This window comes from Urocitellus parryii, chromosome 2, assembly GCF_045843805.1.
Source record: "Urocitellus parryii isolate mUroPar1 chromosome 2, mUroPar1.hap1, whole genome shotgun sequence".
In the NCBI taxonomy this organism is placed as follows: Eukaryota; Metazoa; Chordata; class Mammalia; order Rodentia; family Sciuridae; genus Urocitellus; species Urocitellus parryii.
The window spans coordinates 146563137-146584125 of NC_135532.1; the positions used below are offsets into that span (position 1 = coordinate 146563137).

Genomic DNA, 20989 nt, shown 5'->3' on the forward strand with positions numbered 1-20989 from the left:
ATGATGAATTTGTACTCTACAAGTTACTTCTGAGTTTTTCATTTTCTAAAATAAAATGACACCGTAAAAGATATTTTTCTAGAAAAAAAAATTTGCAGAGCAAACAATACATATAAAAGCTCTTTAAAAACTTAGTATTACAAAAGTGTGACTTTCTATCAATTAGATATTAAAACTGTTCTTAGTATAATAGTTTTAATTGGATTTATAATTATGGTATTTCTCTACCTTAGGGTAAGATGGATGAAAATGTAAAGTAATGATAACTATAAAATAGCAAAAGACCTAGATTTGAATCCTGACTAGTGGTCAGAGTCCTTCACCCATCTGAATCTTAGCTTTGTATTTTCATATAAGTTTGCTATGATAATTTAATACACTAAAAGCATTGATTATTGATTTTTAAATATAATTGATGATTATTACTGTGATATAGACATTGACAATTCAGAAAGAAGAATGAGTATGTAGAAAATTATTTTAAAATGCAAGTGTTATATCTTATTAACCCTTGATATTTAACCAGGACTTCTGTCAGAAATCATAAATATCTTCAGATCACTTCTATAAAGAGAAATAATTGATATAGATATCAGTAGGGGCACAAAATACCTCAAGAGTTTTTAGAGTAATTTGTTACATACACGTACAGCAAAATACCAATGCTGTGACTTAAAACTGAAGTAAGGCCAGCCAAACAGTGTACATCCATGCTAACATTAGGTAAAGTGTACAAACCCTATCAGCAAACCTAGTCTCTGATAGTATCTGATAAAAAACAGAAAAAAAACCCAGGAATAATAAATAGTACTGTCAGATTGTTTATAAACAATCTTTGTTTTACTAATTTAATACACTCTGCCGAGATACCTATGTTTTATTAAAATTCATTTAACAATTGTACTCAATTATTGAAATCAATTATAAAATAGGTTTCTCTAATAAGAAAGAAAATACCACCAAGTCCTTTGAGTTTTAAGCTAGGATATATGCATAAATAAAAAGTCACCTACAATATTGACAACAGACTTCAAGGTATAGATAAATAAGTGCACAAGTACTTAGACAACTCTTATCATTTTGAGTCCCTAATACAACTGCTTTCAAAGATTTCATCATAACAAACCTCCTTTTACAGAACTTAAGAAAGAATAAGTTTATCCTAGTAAAAATACTAGTGTGGCCACATCATGTTGCCAGCGTTCCCCCTTCAACTCTCTCCCTTTATTCTGAAAGCTAACCTCTGATAGCACTTTGCCATCAGCACAGCTTAGATACAACCTTTCTTTTATAATGAATGAAAAACAAATTTTGGAGTTGAAGACAGAATATTCAAGCCTAAAGCAAACACAGCCTAGAAAAACCTTAACCACCCTCAGGGACCCACCAATCATAGAAACCAAGAATAAAAAGTGTATATACTGGTGGAGGCTGTTTTTGTTTGTTTGTTTGTTTGTTTGTTTACTGAAAAACATGCTGAAATTCTTTTAATTTTACATAAGACTCTGACACAGGAGAGGGATCAGGAGATAATGATGGCTGGGGGTGGAGACAAATGAAAGAAAGTTGCAGTGAGATTAACGGTACCAGACTGGAAAAGCAAAATAAATAAAGCATTTTATTGTATGGGAAGCCGAAATGACAATTGGGTTAAGTTAAAAACACCAACTTGCAAAAAATTACTACATGTTTATCAAACCTTATTATGGAAATGTTTAGAATAATAAACCTTACTGTATTATCCTATGCCCTCTGTCTCATAAATTCTTCCCAATCTCTGTTAATTTGAGGGCATGCATTTCTTGAAAATTTTCCATTTATCATGAAATTGCACCCTGTTTACAGACAATATGCTTTGGAGCCCAGAAAGCTTATTAAATTATTGAAGTAAACTAAGGTCACATTAAGAAATCTTAACTCCAAAGACACAAATTATACCATGTTAACTAGATAGACAGTGATGATTTAAACAGAATGGTGAAATTTGATTTATAAAGATACTTATTTTCCATTTGGAAAGTTCCTTCAAAGAAATTTGAGGTACTCTCATAAAAATATAATTTTATTTAACAGCAGTATCATATTTATCCCCAATAGGGAAAAACAACTCCATTCATCATGGAAATTATATTACATGATATGTTATTTAACAGTGATTCAACCTATAGCAAAATTAGATGTAATTTACAAGTTATATATGATTTGTGGAACATTGGTTAAGGCATTATTTTCCATAAAATAATTCAGTAAATAATGATTTGAATAATACATACATATGTGGAAAAGCATTTTATGAAGATATCAGAAAGTATTGCCTTAAAACTTAAACATAATAATTATAAAGTATTACAATCTTTGTAGGTTAAATAACTTTGCCTGATAAACTTAAGAAAAGGACTCAAATGTTACCTTTATTTGATATTTGGAGCAGAAAATGAATAACACTTAAAAAGAGAACTTGATGATAAAGAAAAATTATACCAAATTATTCTCAGCTTTCAGTTTCTACATTTGCTGATTTATATGACATCAGAAGCCACTTCAATATTCTGCACACTGGAGAGAACAATTTGAATTACATAAGAAAAAAAATCATTTTGAAGTATCTCTTATGCTGGTTGGTAAAGGAGCACACACTGAAAATTATCCTATGAAATCTTTAAGACATTTTTGATCCAGACTCAGCTTGCAGATAATTTGAGGCAAAATTCACAGTGGAAGATTGTATTGTGTACCAGAGATATATTCAGTTTAACCAACTGGAATGAGCAGTTTGATGAACTGTTAGATCATACAGATGTTAGTGAATTTATTTGTATTGAAGAAGTCATGGGAACCAAGTTATCCAGTGAGAGAACAGAATATTCTTCCACCAGATTTCAATTACTAAAGAAAGAAAACCATCATATTGGTTAACATTGAACAATGGAAGATGCCTGCCTAAACTTCTGCAATTCTGACACAAAATCATTTTTTTTCATTTTGACTTTTAAAAACTTCTTACAAACTCATACAAGAAAGAAATGATGGTTATGCATATTATAAAAACATGAGTCCTCTCTTTTGGATCAAATGACTTCACTTATCTGGGCTAATCTTGATGTATATCACAATGTGTACATATTATAAAGATAAGTAATTTTGCTCATATTGTAAAGATATTCTTAAAAGTGGTCTTTATAGCATAAACTTTGTCTATAAATAATATCTATTTTAATTACTTTTGGTTTTTAGCCCACATATTTCTTAAAAATAAGTTTCTGTTTGCTTTTTTAAAAGGTGTCAGTGGTACATAAAGGCTAAGATGAAGTCAGAAGAGAAGAGAAGAAACCAGTTGCAGAATGGGCATTGTAAGTAGTGTGGTGACTCTCTAGCATTATTTTACACTGTTCCAGCACTTCAAGAGTTTATTTCAAACTTATATCCTTTGAGTTGAGGAAGCAAACAACAATAGCAACAGCAAAAACACTTCTAAGCTTCTAGTTTTAAAGCTGTCATCTGGTTTCCAGGTTTGTTGGTAGAAATTGCACCTGCTTCTCATTAAATTGCATTACCTATTTCCCAGTTCTGCTTGCTGGAAAACACAACAGACTGAATTTGCTAAAAATATAAGTTGACTGATTATATCTAGTTATTTACCACTCACAATGGCTCCAGAATCAGCATCCATTTTATTTAGTAGCTGAGATACAGAGATATTAAGGGATCTTTACTCCTTCTCGTAGGGACTGTCATCACTTAAACATATAACAAAACAATTTATTATTCATCAGCTCTCTAACTTTTAGAATATGTAAGGAATCCTTGCACTGACTACACAGTTACATTCATTTGAGGATCTCTTCCCAAGCAAGCTGTAATTGCCACTATAGTTGGTTTGATAATTGCCATCCTCTCCTCCCTAACACCCTCCTCGACATCCACCTAAAAATTGCACACTGCTTTCAAGAGAATTTCTCTACCATGAGACATTGAATTAACAAGAAAGGGGTGTTTCTCTAATTAACTACAGTACAGAGATAATACAAGAAGCAATTCCTTTAACTATTGAAACTCATCTTTTATTTCAAAAAAAAAAAAGAAATAAGAAAAAACAAAAAGAATAAGGTACTTTCCAATCTATGTCCTTTTTCAAGAGAGAAAGGGCTTTAAGTAAGGATATTAAAAATCAGTGAGATGATTTAGGACTATTCCTAAGGCTAATGTGGTTTTGTAGAGTATTCTATGGATCACCTGAAATAGAATGTTCACCCTGACTCCCCAAGGTTTGACTGGGAAGGTCCGGGTTAGGACTAAGACATATGCAGTTTTAGAAACTCTCACAGGTTGTTCTTTTTTACAATAAATTGGAGTCTCACTACTCTGTCAGAGCTGAGAGAGCCAATATCTGGCATGAGATGACCTGGAAACACTGTAAACAGATTGCAGAAGTGTGGATCCAGACACCTGGGCAGATGACTTACGCTGGGCAACCTTAAGATTCACTGCAGGACATTTAGTACTGAGATGCGAAGGGAAAAGGTGCTCCTAGGGTATTTATTATCTGTTTTCTAAGTACCAGTTTAGCATAAACTAAACCAGATGGGCACAGCAAGAAGCATTGAAAATAACGTGAGGCAGCCAAGGAGATAGGAAAAAAAAAAAAAACCTAAACTGATGTTAGAAGACAGGGTATAAGTTAAAATAGTTAGTAACTAGGAATGATGTTGGCCAAATTATAGTGTTATGTTATGTGCATGTATGAATATGTAACAACAAACTTCACCATTATATAGAATTAAACTATACCAATAAAAAATGTGAAAAAGTAATAAATCAGTTAGTAACCAGATAATGTAAAATCTAAACTAAGCTTGGTCATTTTTTCCCCTATATTACATACATTGTATTTACAAGAAAGAAAGTAATATTAACTAATCAGTTTATTCTATAGAAATGTGTGTCATCATAAATAATTGAATGGTTTCATTATTAGAACTATGTGTGAGTTAGTAAATAAGACTTGTTTTCCGTGCTTAAAGCGGTATTTTCAGCATGTCCATATATCCAGTTATATGCTGCTAATCATCTAATAGTAGCTACCAGATTTGAGTTTACAGAACTCAATCATAAATCACAATTCTTACTAAGTTACAATAATATCCCATGGCCTTTGAAATGGAAGTAGAGATTCTGTTCTCCTTCCCTCCAATCTGAACTTTGAGAAGTATAAAAAGCATAGCATTTCCAAATCAGCGTCGGGTCTAAGTGTACTTGAAAATGTGCTTTTCTGGTGCTATTTGAGAAATACTAATATTTTTGTGAGTGAATATCAAGCACTAAGACAGTAGACAGGAGGTAATAAATGAAGGCAATGAGCATGAAGAATAAATGAAGCAAATTACTGCTAATAACAGCCATTCAGTCACCTCTTCTAAACTCACTTTGTTATCTTTTGTTTGAGATTTTCTTGCAAAAGCATGTTTCCAAGCAGCCCCAAACAATACTTAATTCTAGATTAATATGATTTTTAATCTAAGTAGTAACAAAACTGAGTACTATTCACTCTACCACAAATTTAGCTTTGGTCCTTTAATCCCTGTTATTTAGTAAAGACTTGATTATTGCCTCGAGAACCATACAGAAGGTATCGAAAGGTACACAAATACATAAGAAATGTTCTGTACTCCAAGAGCAAGCAATCTAAAGCAGAAAACAGAAATCAATGACAAAACAGAAGGGTATTCACAGGCAGTCTGTGACTTCAGGCATTCACAAATGAACTGGCAGCCATGTGTTCACGTTTTCTAACCAGCCCTCCTCATCCCAATTGCTGGTGGGCTGTGAACACTCCATCCCCACCAGAGACACAGCAGCAGCTGTACCATCAGTGACAAGATCTGGGAGCTTGGTGCCCACCCTTCCCACCAGGTTAGAGAAGCTAGCTGGTCCTTTGCAAGACATTAGCAGTCTGGCTGTGAAGGCAACTCAGAGTACACAGGAAAGGCTTGTATCAGTAGTGGCCCTTCCTGTCACTGACTTCTATTCTGTTCTATTGACAGAGTTTCTGGAAAACAGAGACCACAGTACAGGAGTAAACTTATTTTTGTTATGCTATTTCATATAAATGTTTATAAGTTCACAAAAATCTAGTGTTTTTGAAGGATCCTATGGTGCTAGCTTATTGAGGGTGAGTAATGCCTCATTTCCCCACACTCTGACTAGAGAAGTATGAAATGTATGGGTCTTCTTCTAGTGGATGAGTAAGCTGATGTGTTTTCTTGGAACCATCAGTGATTCTATGAAACTACCCACTCATTTACACTGTATGGTAAATAAATGCAAGCAGTCCAAGCTTTAAAGGAGGGAAGAGAAGAAGGGAATCAGGAAAAGAGAAGAATTCGTGTAACAAGACTAGACTGACTATTTCAGTACATGACTCCTCCTTTTACATATTCACAAGATGTATGACTACTAAAATATTCTTAAACTAAATCAATCTTTTATTTTTGTTGCAGTGCGTTTCCCAGGAGTTAAAACTTACATTGATCCAGATACCTATGAAGACCCATCCCTAGCAGTCCATGAATTTGCAAAAGAAATAGATCCTTCCAGAATTCGCATCGAAAGAGTTATTGGGGCAGGTAAACACAAAATCTATACTTTTGAATATGTGATGGCTTAAAGGCTTTGTAACTGATTAACAACATAACATTTTAAATTTGAATATTTTGGTCATTAAAAATTTTAAGGAGGAAAATTATATTCGTTATGCTATTTCTTTAAAGTATAAGTGTCCGTTTTTAGTTTCCAACAGCAAGAAGTCTCACAAAAGTTATTTTTAACATCCTATAGTCTTTTTTCATAAGGAAGATAAATTACAGTGAAACTAGAGTGCTTCCGGAATTTATTTTGAAAATGCAATTTCAGGAGTTTGTCATAGGTTATTATAGATTTACTTAAGCCTCAACATCTCTAGACTCCCACTGTAATTAATATTCATAATGATGACCTTGAGGCTCTTCAAGACTCAGAAGTGTTCTGAGAATCACTGAAGGTAAAATTCGGTTCAATATAGTTTTATATCATTTTAAGGTAAATTGATAATTCTTCCTATGTAGACTATTCCAATACTCTGAACAGTTATTCAGCTGTTCTAGGTAAATGCAAATTAAGTATAAATCAGCCCACAAGTATTTATGTTGTACCTTGATTATGCCAGAGCTAAGCTTAAATAATAAAGGCTCTCAAGAATAAAGGCTGACTCCTCTTTCAAGTCCTTGACCCAAAGTGAGTAGTCAATGCTAGCAGAGGAGCTCTAGTTCTGAAGGTCTTGCAGGGACCCCAGTTCCTCTACTCCTTCCTCTGCCTTCCCTAATATGGTCAAAGACCTTCCACCTTAGAGGAAGGATAAAGAGTTCAGTCTCTTCATCTTTGTCTTTGAGGCAGTATCCTGGAAATTGGAAACACTCTATTCACATCTCAATGGTTCAAATGCACATATAATCAAATGGAGACACACTGGATAGTTTGGAAATATAATCACTGACAAAGCAACTATGGATGCAGCTGAAGAGGTTGTAGAATGCACAGAATGTCTTCCTAAAATAGAGAAGGGAGACTGGATCTTGAAGGGGAGTATAGACTTTTTCAAAACCTGAATAGGAGTTATCCTTTGGAGAAAATAGAGTATACCCAAGTGGGGTCATTCCAACCAGCTTTCAGGTCTTTGCAAAGGCCAAAAGAAAGCAATTTTCCCCTTTTAAAGCCCTTCTCCCTCAGAAGGTCAGGTTACATAATTTGCAGCATCCAGTGCAAAGGGAAAATGCAGAGTCTCTTGTTGAAACATTAAGAATTTTAAGATATTGACAACAGAGCATTAAACTTACTGCAGGGTTCCTCTGAACTCATAGATCACCTGCTCATGAATGAAACCTAATTTCTTAGGTACTAGCACTACCTCAAGAATTCCTAGGACTTTGGGAGAGAGTTCTCCTTGAGTTGTTGCATTCTGTATGCAAAAGTGGATAGCCTTATATCCTGCATGACCAGATAGATGTTCATCTGAGTGCTGACATAGGGGTCCTGTATGCTCTCTGCCAAAGAGGGTGCCATATCAGAAAGATTAAAGACTCAGAATAGAACCAGTTTCTCCATTTACTTCGGCTGAACAAAGAGCACCAGTAGGCATAATTGCAAAGAGTGACTGCATTAAATTCATTTTGTTTGGGGAGGTTGTTTTATTTAGACAGTAGAATGGAAAGGAGAGTGAATAGTTTCCATTGTACACTATATTTGACTTTCTTCTTCTGACCCCTTGGAAAAAGTGACATGGCCTTTCATCCACATGGTTCAGTACTCATATAGTTATAGTAGAAGCATTTTCTATTGTAACACTTTGTCAATAAATTAAAAATCAGTGTCTGAAATCATAATGTTGAAAGGAAAAAATCAGTTATTGAAGTAAAAATGATATAAAGAAATTAAACGTTTCTTCAGTTTTGGGGTTTTTCTCCTAATCAAAATATAAATACCCCCCACAAAAAAAGGTAAAACAGATTCTACAAAAAAAAACTACTAAAGGGACTATCTTAGTATTATATTTACCAGCATTTCCTGATCTTGAGTTATATGGGACATCACTCATTTGGCAAAGACAGAATATTGAAACTATGTAGTCAGGCCTGAGTGTTAGTGTCTCTTTTTAAAATTTTTATTCATCTTTGACTATTTCAACTTTCAAACAATATACTAAGAGTCCTTTTACTGTCTATCTTTGAAAAATCATGGAAATAAAAGCACTCTATAAGGCAAAGCTGTTGTAACCTAGGGTTCGTCTTTGTGCTACTACCTAGTACTAGGTAATTCCATTAGTGTGTCTGTCCAAACCTCTGCATGTGGAAACTCTGGTGGATGCCAGGACATTTCCCGCAGTGGCTGTGTGTAGGAAGCATTCTTCGTGTAGGGATGCAAAATGTGTGATGCTTTTCCTCACTCATCATAAGGGCCACAGCTATTTGTACACTTAGGATAGAGGAAACATGGATATCCATGTAGAAATGTGTTTGGAGGAAGGCTATTATAATTATAATAGACTAAAGAGGGAAGCCCAGCAAGGCTTCTCTATTCAGATTCCTCTTGGCTCTTCTATGGCATTCCTTCCCCCCCAGTAGGGGGCAGGAACCCTCTGGAATGAGGGTCTTATGATCTGTCAGGTAGGTTAGAGAATTTCTGTGCAACAGCTACTGCACAGAAAGGTGGGAAAAGGTTAGAGTAATAAATCTAGTTTGCCTAACTCATTTTGGGGAAGAGGAATTCTTGTTCCTATGAATTGCTTCAGGGAAAAAGAAGGGCAGGAAAGCAGGAGAAAATCAGGGAGAACCATTCTGAAAAGCCCTTGCAATGTCTTTCAGCATGGCATGCCAATGTGCCATATTTCAGGGTATGATTTTCTGAGTCCCCAAACCACTTAACTTGTAGAAAAACTAACAGTTTTGTAACATCCATGGCACATTTCCCTAACTTTAAATATTTTCCTTAGGTTGTCTTCTGTCCTCTATTTTTTTCCCACCGTTACTGATTGTTTCTTCCTAGATTCCATTTCCACATCATCTGGGTGCATTAGGTAGTTTTTGCAAATGTAAATTAAATGATTTATGTGGCATCGTAGATGCTGGCTAGAAGTGTGTTGGGTGGGAGAGATAGAAGAGGCCAGTCCTCAGGTCCTGACAGCAGTTAGGAGAAAGCTACTCAAACAGGATTAGAGGACTGAGAGTGGGAATGGAGAGGAGTCAGTCAAGTCACACAATTCATTGTCTAAGAAAAATCTACCAGATCTGCATGTTTTTTTTTGGGCAAAGAAACCATTATGTATTCTTTCCATGTTTCTAGTTGGGAGACACAATATACAATCATTGGTATTTCCTAAATGAGTTATATAAAAAAAGAAGAATGTAAAAATAACACATTAATATTTTCAGAAAGAAAAGAGCATGGGAAATGATATTACATTTGACCCATGAGATTTCAGGACACAGTCACTGAACAATGTTTATGAGAAGGATAATACTTATAAAAGACAAGGTGCTAATTAGCTTTGTCATATGAAGTCACTGGGCTCATCAGACACATATATATTCAGCCTGTCTTCTCTAACCTTTATCCTGGGAATTTTCAACTTCGTAGCAGTCCAAATACTGTGCAACTAAACCTTAGAGAACTTAATTTATCAGTATGAAAATATATACAGATAAATATATATACTTTTAATATTGCCTATCTTTCACTGTAAGTTTCACTGTTTTTTTATGAGTTTGCTAGGACTCCCCCCACCCCATATCACTATTCTATTTAAAAGTGGCAGCTTATCTTTGTTCATCAATGCAGGCCTGAATTTCCATGAAAATGCACATTTCCATTTAAATGAAGTGAGCATCTCTGTTGCATAGGAGACTATCAAGATCATCTATCTCCTTTGACTTTTTTGCATCATAAAATGAAATACTGTGGGCAGAGAGGACTTTAAAACAGAAATTCTCACGCTAAAATAGCCAAGTCAGATTAGGGTAGAATCATTATTTTACGCATATCTTAAGAGATAATGAGGAAATTGGTAAACTGAATTTTAATCATGGTCCAGAAAAGGTCATTGAAAGGCTATCCCTTTTTCAGAGTAGTACTGATCCTATACCATTGTAAGAAAATCTTGCCTAGCCGAATGTCTATAATTTTGAAACATTATACCATTGAAAAAAATCATTCTTGTGTTTCTAAGCCCATAGGGTGACCTTTTTTAGATTTGACCTTCCCTAGTCTCAATGGAAATGCATAATATCTTCACTGTCATTCATATTCTATCCCTTTATCTATACAAAACTCGGTTATTGCCTCTGCTATCAGCCTTTTCTGCTGGTTTAGTGTCACCATATTTTTTTCTCTTCCAGAAAATAGTCTAGAAAGTTTAACTCTTGGTTTCTCGGCAGTCACATGCAGGTGAAAGAAAGTTGAACGGACAATAAAAAGGACATAAGATCAACAGGGTGATGTATTCAGCCTAGTATTTTTATTCTGTAGTTGCCTTCTCATTTGAGGTCGCGTTTTCCCTTGATGAAGTACAAGACAACATGTAAACTATTGTGCTTCTTCTAATTTCCCTGTCACCCCAACCCACAGTCTTCTTTCTTTAGAATGTAGTTCTAGATTATCTTAATTAACCCAGTTATTTTAAAGAATCTCCTTTTTTTATATCTGTCCCTCTTTTATTATACTTTCCTGCAACACAACAAGAAATGTAAACAGTATCCCAAATGTGGTTTCCCAATTCTCTTTTTACAAAAAGAAATTTGTGTGATGATCTATTTCCCCTAGATTTAGATGAGATAGTATTTCTTACACACTTTGTTCTTGTTTATCTATTTAAAGAATTTATGATAAAAGTCTGATTGATTTCTTTCTTTTTTTTTTTGGTATTCCTCAACACTTCTTGGCATAATCAATAAACTAAAGGATACATTTAACAACAAATTCTGGTAATGCTGTTGTGCCTTTTACTCAGTAATTTTGTAACATTCTAAATCAGATGATATAATTAAAGATTGGCTTTACATCAATAAAAAAAGACATAGATGAAAGCAAGACAAAGTCAGGTTGGACTCACAGCTTTGCTATTAACTCATTCTGTGACCTTCAGTAATTTAGTCATCTTTCAGACATTTTGCCTCACTTATAAAATGGATTCATAATAATAATAGCTATCCTACAGGATTTAAGGGAGGATTAGAAATGACACATTTGAGAAACAGTTGTGAAACAGACACTACAGAAAACCGTGGGAATTTGACTGTTTGGTTAAAAATAAATACAGTTTTTAATAAATACAGTAATAAGAAGGGAGACTGTGAGACAAGAAGAAGAGGATGGGGGAGGAGGGAGGCACTTAGAGGTGGTTATTATCAAAGAATGTATACATGCATATAAATATGCCATAATTAAATCCATTATTCTATATAATTAATATATACTAATAAAAACAAATAGTTTTAATATTTAGTTTTGATAGCTAGGAATGATAGTCATTGCCTAACTCTCAAAATACTTTATGGTATAAATATCTACCCATGAAGAATTTGACCATCAATGCTTCATATAATTGGAAAATTTATGATTTTCATAGTTAGTTGAAAATTAGTAATAAAAATGAAATTTCATTTTGGTTGATACACTGAGTTATACCCACAGCAGCAAATTCTTTTTTTTAATTTTTATTTTTAATTAAACTGAAAGATTAATTTTCTCTGTCTTGTGAAATTATATTTATTCTACATGTTTTATTTTTTCTATAAACTTATTTAAAATGAAATATGTTTAGCTACAGAAAATTCATTTGAATATTTTCATCTAAAACCATTGTAACACTTTTGTCAACTTATTCCTGGAACATCTGAGATTAGTAGATTTATTATCAGGAACAGAACTACATATCAGTGTCACAGACTTTACTTAAATTTTATTTACTTACTATTCAACATACTACACTTTATTTGGGGAACCATTTAATGTACATTCACTATCGAGTAAATGGATTTTCCATTCTTAAAAATTGCCTCCTCATAGTTGTTTGATAAGTATATGTTTAATAAACAAATGAGTAAAGAAATTAATAAGAGAAAAAAATGTAGAAACTTTTTAAATAATTATTTTAAGTGATTATGCCTGTCTTAGACAAAAATCTTAAGGGAGAGTAAGGATATAACACTATAATTATACTATACTATAATATCAAATGCATAATATATACAAAATAAAAAAATATATAAATTGTTTATGAATTACAGTCTTGCATTGCTTTATGTTAACAATTTACCTGATAATTAGACCAAATTTATGGAATCTATGACATATCCATTGCATTTACCTAGTGAAATATAAACTTATATGGAACACATTACATTGATATTTTATTATGTATCGAGTTTATATAGCAGGAGAAATGAAAGGGTTTTTTTTATAACTTACAAAGATCTTATTAATGTTTTAAACTCATTTTTCCTTTATCTTTTTTTCCTTCAAATTGTATATTACTAAAATATTTAGTGAAATGAGGGAAACTTGACCCTTAATTTCCAAAGTCTACTTTAAGAATATAGGGGAACACTAAGTATGCAACAGCTTTGACTCCTTATATTACTATAGTATATTAGTTATCTCTTGACATATAAAAATTATACTATAATTCAAAACAAGAACATTTATCATCTCTCAATTTCTATGAACCACGAACCCAGGAATGGCTTGGTTCCTTCAGGGCTGTGGTCTCACCTGAAGGCTCAAATCGGCAAGAATTGACTCCTAAATTCATTTGTTTCTGTTGTCAGATACAGTCCAGTGGGGGCTGTTGGATGGACAGCCTTAATTCCTCACTGACTCTTAGCTGGAGGAGACTCTCAGAGTCTTACCTATATATGGGCTTCTCTGACATGCCATCATGCTTTTTTGAAGCCAATGATAGAGTGTGGTAGTAAAGCTGAACATACAATATATTATAATATCATATCACCTTTGTCACATACTATTGGTTTTAAGTATGGTACTGGGCTCATCCTACACTGAAGGGGAGAGCATCACGTAAGCCATAAATACTGGTTTGTAGGGATTGTTGCAGGGTATCTTAGAAATCTGCCTGCAACATAGAGTACTATTATGTTCTGTCAGGACTCTCAGGTGGTCCTAGTTATCGAGCTTGCACAGGGTACAAGGAATACTTTTTCTTCAGTCCAATTCCCATCAAAACTAAGTCTTAGATACCATCTGATGTTCAAGTATTTTATTCTGGCAACGCTTATATCATGGGTAGTGGGACAGATTAGTGTCATGAGTCAGATGTAATCAGGGCTCACACAACTAACTTACTGATAAGGTCTCCTGAAATTTGGGGAATTTGTCTCACCTATTCGGTCTAGGTCAGTTAACTGCTGTTTTATTCATATAGAGAGTTTAAGTTTCTAATAAGGGTAAATTCTCTCTTAAGGTTTATGAAAGTTTCAAAAGCAACTTTGTATCTAACACAACCAAGGATTTTAGGTTCCATTGTCATAGAGACATGGTAACATCCAGCCCTGTTTTTTTTTTTTTTTTCATATGCTAAGTGACACACAATTTAAGTTTTCCAACATATTTGGGCCTTGGGACTATCATTAATGGTGTAGCCACAATATGTTTGTAAACTTGAATATCATTTGAAGTTTTAAGTCTGGTATGAGAATATTAAAGATGGCAGGCTTTTATTCAGATTACAATTTGTAAAATGAGTTTAAATAAAATTGTATGCAGTCACATCTCTCTCCCATGAAGAAGTGAAAGGGTAGGCTGTAAGATTATTTCACAATGTCATATATGCATTAATGTTGTTAGAGAGCCCCTCTGCATTCTACATGGGTAAGTAGGTAAATTAAGGCCATAAATCTAATCACAGGATTGCTTATATTAGCCTACAGTTTGTCTATCATGAGCTAATTAGTTGATTGTTCCCATAGTTATGCCTATGTTCTCAGTGTATGTATTTAACTAGAGACTTTTGTTTTTGTAACCTAGTCAATTTATCTATTGCTATGTACCAAACCATTCCCAAACTGAATGGCTTGAAATAATTATCATTTAATTATTCATGATTCTGTGGTTCCATTCTTTGTGTTGGGCTTAGTAAGAACTGAGGGTATTTTCTGACACTCTGTGGTAATTTCTGTGACCACAGTCATCTGGTAGATGGACTGTTGTGGGATGTCAGAGGGTTGGTCTAGAGGTCTCAGCACGAATGGGTCATCTCTACTTCATATGACCTCTCCTTCTTCAGCACACAGAATGTGGCACTGTCAATGCACCTTGCTAAGCAGATGAAGCAAGAGTTGTAAAGCTTCTTGAAGCCTTGGTTCTGAATTCCCATAGCACAATTCCCACATGTTAAATTGTTCAAAGCAAGTCACAAATCCAGCCCAGATTTCACAATGTGGAGAAATAAATTCTACCTCTTCATGAGAGGAATAACAAAGTCATATGGTAAAGGGACGTGCATACACATATGGAGGAATTTGTGCCCATTTTTTTACAACCTAGCACATCATCAATAGTTTTTTTAAGTGATCATTATTTTCAAGGCTAATATGGATAACGGATTATAAATTTGCTATTTTGTCTCTAATAACATTTTTGCTCTGCATGTCTAATGAATGATATTCATGTTTTCCATATTTAGCAACCCTGTGTAATCAGCTTTGCATGAAGCACTATGAGGCTCATGGAAAATGAATAACAAAGCAGCTAAGGCTTAAGGGAGAAGAAAGAAAATACAATATATAAGGGGGAAAGGACAAATTAGAAATAAGGAAGATCAAAATATAGTAAAACATACATATAAATGGCTATGCAAATAATCCAGAAATTATTGAAGACTTGAGATAAGATTGCATAGGAAGATTGCATGAGAGAAGTGGCAAAAGCAGTATGGTGACCACAAAGAACAATTTGGGACAATTTCAAGATACTTTAGGATTTGATGACATTGGCTCCCTCTAATATCTAATTTTCTTCAAAACCTAGTCTTTTCCTTTTTCTTAATGCAAAATCACTCTAGCCCTGCTTCTTAACTAATTAGTAAGGGTTAGTGACTTTTTAGTTTGGAGAAATAGAATCTACATCTTGAGGAGAGGAATTAATAAATAACAAAATCATATTACAAGGGGCATGTATGTAGATATGACAGGAAATTTGCCCATTTTTTTATAACCTACCACAAAAATCATAGTTTTTTAATTAAATCATTATTTTTCAAGACCTATACAAATAACGGTTTGGGAATTTATTTGCTATCTTGTCTTTAATACTATTTTTGGTCATGAAAACATATAAACATTTTAGTTTACAATTACATAAAGTTTAAGGCAATTAAAGAGGAAGGATGTTTTGATCTTACTGGGCCAATGAAAAGAATAAAGAAAAATACATATCTGTAGGCTTGTGTACTTTATGTATATGTTTACACACTTATATGTATGTATGTGTACACAAATGCTCATGTTAGCCGGCTTGGCTGTGATAAGGTTTAGATATGGTTTTCGAGTCCTCCAAGTCTTCATGAATTGAAATTTAATTTCCATTTTGAGGTACTAAGAGAGTAGAAACTAAATTTGACTCTGGTGTTTAGAGGTGGGGTGTCTGGTAGGTGAGTTGGATGACATAAGTTTATTAGGGTGGAGTCCTCATAATTGAATCCTGGTAACTTTATAGGAAGAAGGAGAGAGATCAGAAGACACACAGGTACCCATGCATGTTCTGTCTTTTGCCATGTGATGCCATTCACTGTCTAGGAACTCTGTCAGCAAGAAGGCCATCACCAAATGAGGCCACTTAGCCTTGGGCCTCCAGAACCATCAGCAAAATAAACTTTCTTTCTTTATAACTCACTCAGTCTGTGATGTTGTGTTATTGATGTTATTGTCAACAAAATACAGACTGAGACAGACTGCCATAGTACAAACAATACACTGGGTAGCTTAAACCACAGAAATTAATTTTTTCCAAAATTCTGGACTTATGGGCAGGTTCTTGTGAGGTCTTTCTTCCAGGTTGGAGAAGATTGCCTTTTCACTGTGTCCCTACGTGAAAGAGAGATAATCTTCTTCCTCCAAGGCCACAGTTTTATCCAATTAGGGCCTCACCCCTTATTTAACCTGAAGTATTTCCTGGGAACTTTAGATATCGTCACATTGGGAGTTAGAACTTCAACATAGGAATTTTTGGAGAACAAAATTCAGTTCATATCTGTATGCATATGTGTGTTTGTATGTAGAGAGAAAGATAAAAATGGAGAGAGAAAGTAGACTGAGATATTAACTGATATGAGAATTATTCACTTTTATCTAAGTACCTTCATTGGTAAACTTTTCAAATGAAAGCATAAAAACGAAATTCATGGAGGGTGTCCCTGCTAGGTTTGTCTTACCAGGAGAGTGCTAAACTTAGAGTTGCATTTGGACCAAGAACTTAAAGCCAAGCATCTGATGGTTTGTTCAGAGAGGTGGAGCCACAGAAGAGAGAGAGATATGTATACTCTAGGTACTGTCTACAAAGATGTTCCATTTTCAGTTACTTCTCAGGTCATATGTCAATGTGATTGCTGGTAAGATTGAGATGAAGTCATCACAGAAATTAGTGTGAAAGCTAAGATCAAGCTGTCTAATGCATGTTGGATGCTTCAGTTGCTCAGACTAGGAAACATCTATAAAAAGGTTGACTTTTGGGTGGGTACTTCTCACAGGTGTTAGAATCTTCTCTTAAAATCAAGTATTTGCTATTTTATCACAACCCTTATTGATATCAGTGCACATTGTATATTGACTGCTCCCTGACTATAGTGGAAGAAGGCATTAATCTTATCAGGAAATAATTTATGTCATAGATAAGAATTATTTACCAACAAAAGTTTTTTTCCCTCACCATTGCCAGTTAATCTATCCATGCTTAGAAGATTTTTAAAATTTTTAAAATTTTTTTAATTAGTTATACATGACAGTAGAATGCATTTATGATCTTTGATATATATCATAGATAGATGGGATATGATTTCTCATTTGTCTGAGTGTACATGTTGCACATATATACATACAGTAATTTTTTTTTTTTATAATCTTCCCCCACAGTGAGTGGTGCTTCCTGACTTGAGCCTTGTCCTTACACGTTAGGGTTCATTTTATAAATGTCCTTCAAACTCCTTATCCACTGAGGAGAAAGTTGTCTAAATTATGAGAACAGGTGCCAGCCAATTTATCTCTCCAAACTTTGATTTCCTTATCTTGAAATAGAAATAAAATGTCTTTGCTCCTTCGTGATTGTTGTGAGAAGCAAATGAGATAGCATAAATTCTGACTGACCACCCAATTTTTATCAGAGCAGCACCAGGGAAAGTGCTCACTGCCTCACCTGACAACTCATTCCTTGAGATCAGTTTTAGTAAATTGAAGATCTTTGTGAGTAAAAGTGTGCTTCCTCATAACACGGTGTATAATCTTTTAACTCTGCCCCATTGGCTCTGCAAAATTAAACTTACACTGTGTGAACCTCATCCTTCTTCTACCCCTACACCACAACCCTTCAGATAATTGAAGACAACATGTGAACCTCATTAATCCTCCTTTCCCAGCCTAAAGATTTCCATTTGGCATGATTTCTGGTAATATCATTCTGGTGATCTTCCTCTGGAGAACTGGAGTTTTCTCTCAGTGCTTTCAGAATTGAATCAAATATTCAATTTTTCTACTCCAGGGAGAAAAAAAACAGAACTAGTGACTTTTCCTGCCATTCTTTGATTAGTACAGCCTGAGTTTGCATTTTCTTTTAAAACAGCTGCCACACATCATGGCCCAGGGAAAGCTTCCTACCAGCTCATCCCAAATGGTGGTTCTCAGATGAGTTGCTGTTAAGGAGGCATATACTGTTTTCCTCCAGCTGATTTTATTACGCTGAGTGCAATACTATATTTTAGTTATATACCCACACTATAAATCAATATAAATTAGTACATATCTCATTCCATCTGTACAAAGTTATTATATGTAATATATTTCATAGTCTCATTTTATAATTATTACTATTAAAATGTTATTATCTTTATGTAGGTAAATTTGTCCCAACCTGACCATGTTCATTTCCATCTCAGTTAGATATCGTCTTTTCCAGCATCATCTGTGAGGTTTTCTATCTTGCAAGTTTGCTACATTTCCTTATATAACAGTTCAGAGCTCCATATGCAGCAGTTTTTCAACATACATGCTAATTATTTTCTTCATTGGGATGTTTGTGCCTGCATTTTTGGAATTCCATGTTTTATAGAAACCTGTACTTCACTCTTTACAGAGTCTCTCATCATAAAATGGTACCCAACAAATAAATGTGCATTGTTTTTAACCACAACCCTAAATTCAATATCCACAGTTACAGCTATTGTTTTTTTCCTAGGCTGTTCAGCTTCATAAGTTGAAAATGGTCAGCTTTTCTCCAAGTTCTGACCCTATACACTTCATCAGTTTTGTTCCGAACCAAGTCCGAATAATAGCTCTGTTGAGTCTTTGAAAGATGGAAATAGCAGTAAGGTAGATAAATATGATCAATCAGAGTCTCTCATTTATTGCTTTCATGGTGGAGTAAGTTCACAGGGTAGGAATGTATGTCCTGTGAGGACACTTGAGGCTTGAAGAACATGAGCTTTCTTTGTAATCTAATGTGTTTTTTCATTTGGTTGGAGCAAATTTTGCTCCCACCAGAATCTTTCCCATTGGCTCTTTCCTTGTTTTGCCCTACCAGTAAATGTAGTTTCTCTTTGAAAGTTATTGTTTACATGGCTAGGTTTTCATTTTTTTTTAATCCTCACAAACACTAAAATCACAAGAATAATGTCCATTTTACAATAAAGGAACTAAGCCTTTGAGAAATTAAATTATCTGATCAAAAGGAACCAGCTTATAAATAGTAAGGTCAAATTCAGTCCCAGAGTAATCTGATTTCAGATCCCATGATCTTATTAACCTCAGCTTCATTACACATAACCTTTTCCATTTCTGAATCTATACATCCACAGGAAAGTCTTCTGGCACTTATGCAATACTCTTTTTTAAAGTCTTTTATTACATGGTCCCCACTCTTAGCTGGACTTCACTGTGTCCCTTCCTTTCATACCAGGGTCTTGTCATTCTCTGTCTGCACATACTTCTCAACTCCATGATATGATGGCAGTAGTGGCTGACCTGAGTCTCTGTGATGATGTAGGGGGAGAAGGAATTGTCACTGCCACCACCACCTAACTCTGAGTGCATTAATATGCCCAAAAAACAAGTGCCTTAGGAGGACCAACATTCATGTGGAGATTGTTAACATAATAAAGCTATTCTTTAGGGCAAGATTACATAATTTTCTCATTTGAAGCATAATTCACATGTTCTTATGCGGCATGCCAATCCATCAGCAAACTCTGTCAATTCTGCCATGAAATTATATCCCAGAACTCAATCACTTTTTACTATTTCTTAGCTACCAACCTGGCCAAGCTACTAATATCCCTCCTGGCCTTCATCCTTCTACTGCTCCTAGAACAGGAAGATTCCCCTGAAATGTACACCAGATGTGTCACTCTCTGCTTGGAACCTTCCAATCATGACCCAAGTCATTCAGAGTAAAAGACTGTTTGCCTGCCTAGCTACCACTTCAAACTTGCCTCCCACGTTTCCTTGCTTTTCTTCGTATGCCCCATACACTCCCATCTCTAGACTGGTGTATGATGTTCCCTCTGATTGGAAAGCTCTCAGCTCCAGGAACATTATGACTCCTTCCCTCACTCCTTCATGTCGCCTATTCTCTAAGACAGGGTGAATCTCTCAGAGAGAACTTTCAGATCCTTCATGAAGGATCTACACTATTTTCTCCATTGCTTTTACTCCATAGCAATCATTAACAACTGTCATGTGTATTTTGTTCTTCCTATTGTTTTTCCATTTTCACTGGTGCACCCTCAGCCCTCTACATAATACCTGGTGTGTGTTAAGTGCTATATAAATTTTAATGAATTGATATAGAAGTTTTAGTTTTAAAAAAATTATGGAAATCAATTATTTATCTGATACATGAGTTAATTGTCAAGAAGATTATAGCCTGTTGGGTAGGGGTGAAGATAGTAATTTATACCTTCCATGAGTAAGTGCTGTGATTTAGGCATTAGGGTACATCATCCTCTTAAAGGAAAGGCATAAAAATTAAATTGAATTTTAGGAGAATTTTAGTCAGATTTATAATTAAAATATCACTCTGATGTTAGTGTAGTGGAAGGATTTAGATTAGCAGTGACTGATAGCAGAAAAACCAATAAGAATGCAAGGATTCATGAGAGAAAGGCATATAGAACAATTCTTGGGTTTTTGACCAGAAAGACTGAGGTAAAGAAGACAGGGATACTTGAGAGAAGATTTGATAT

The 20989-nt window shown here is 34.5% G+C and overlaps 1 protein-coding gene across 1 annotated transcript in view; it reads left to right on the forward strand.

The window, feature by feature from the left end:
- Positions 1 to 20989, forward strand: part of Epha6 (EPH receptor A6) — an 808761-nt gene that overhangs the window by 562010 nt on the left and 225762 nt on the right. Inside the window, exons 9-10 of the mRNA XM_077794332.1 lie at positions 3280 to 3350; positions 6498 to 6623. Of these exons, the coding sequence (XP_077650458.1) occupies positions 3280 to 3350; positions 6498 to 6623 (197 nt within the window). The remainder of the gene's footprint in view (positions 1 to 3279; positions 3351 to 6497; positions 6624 to 20989) is intronic.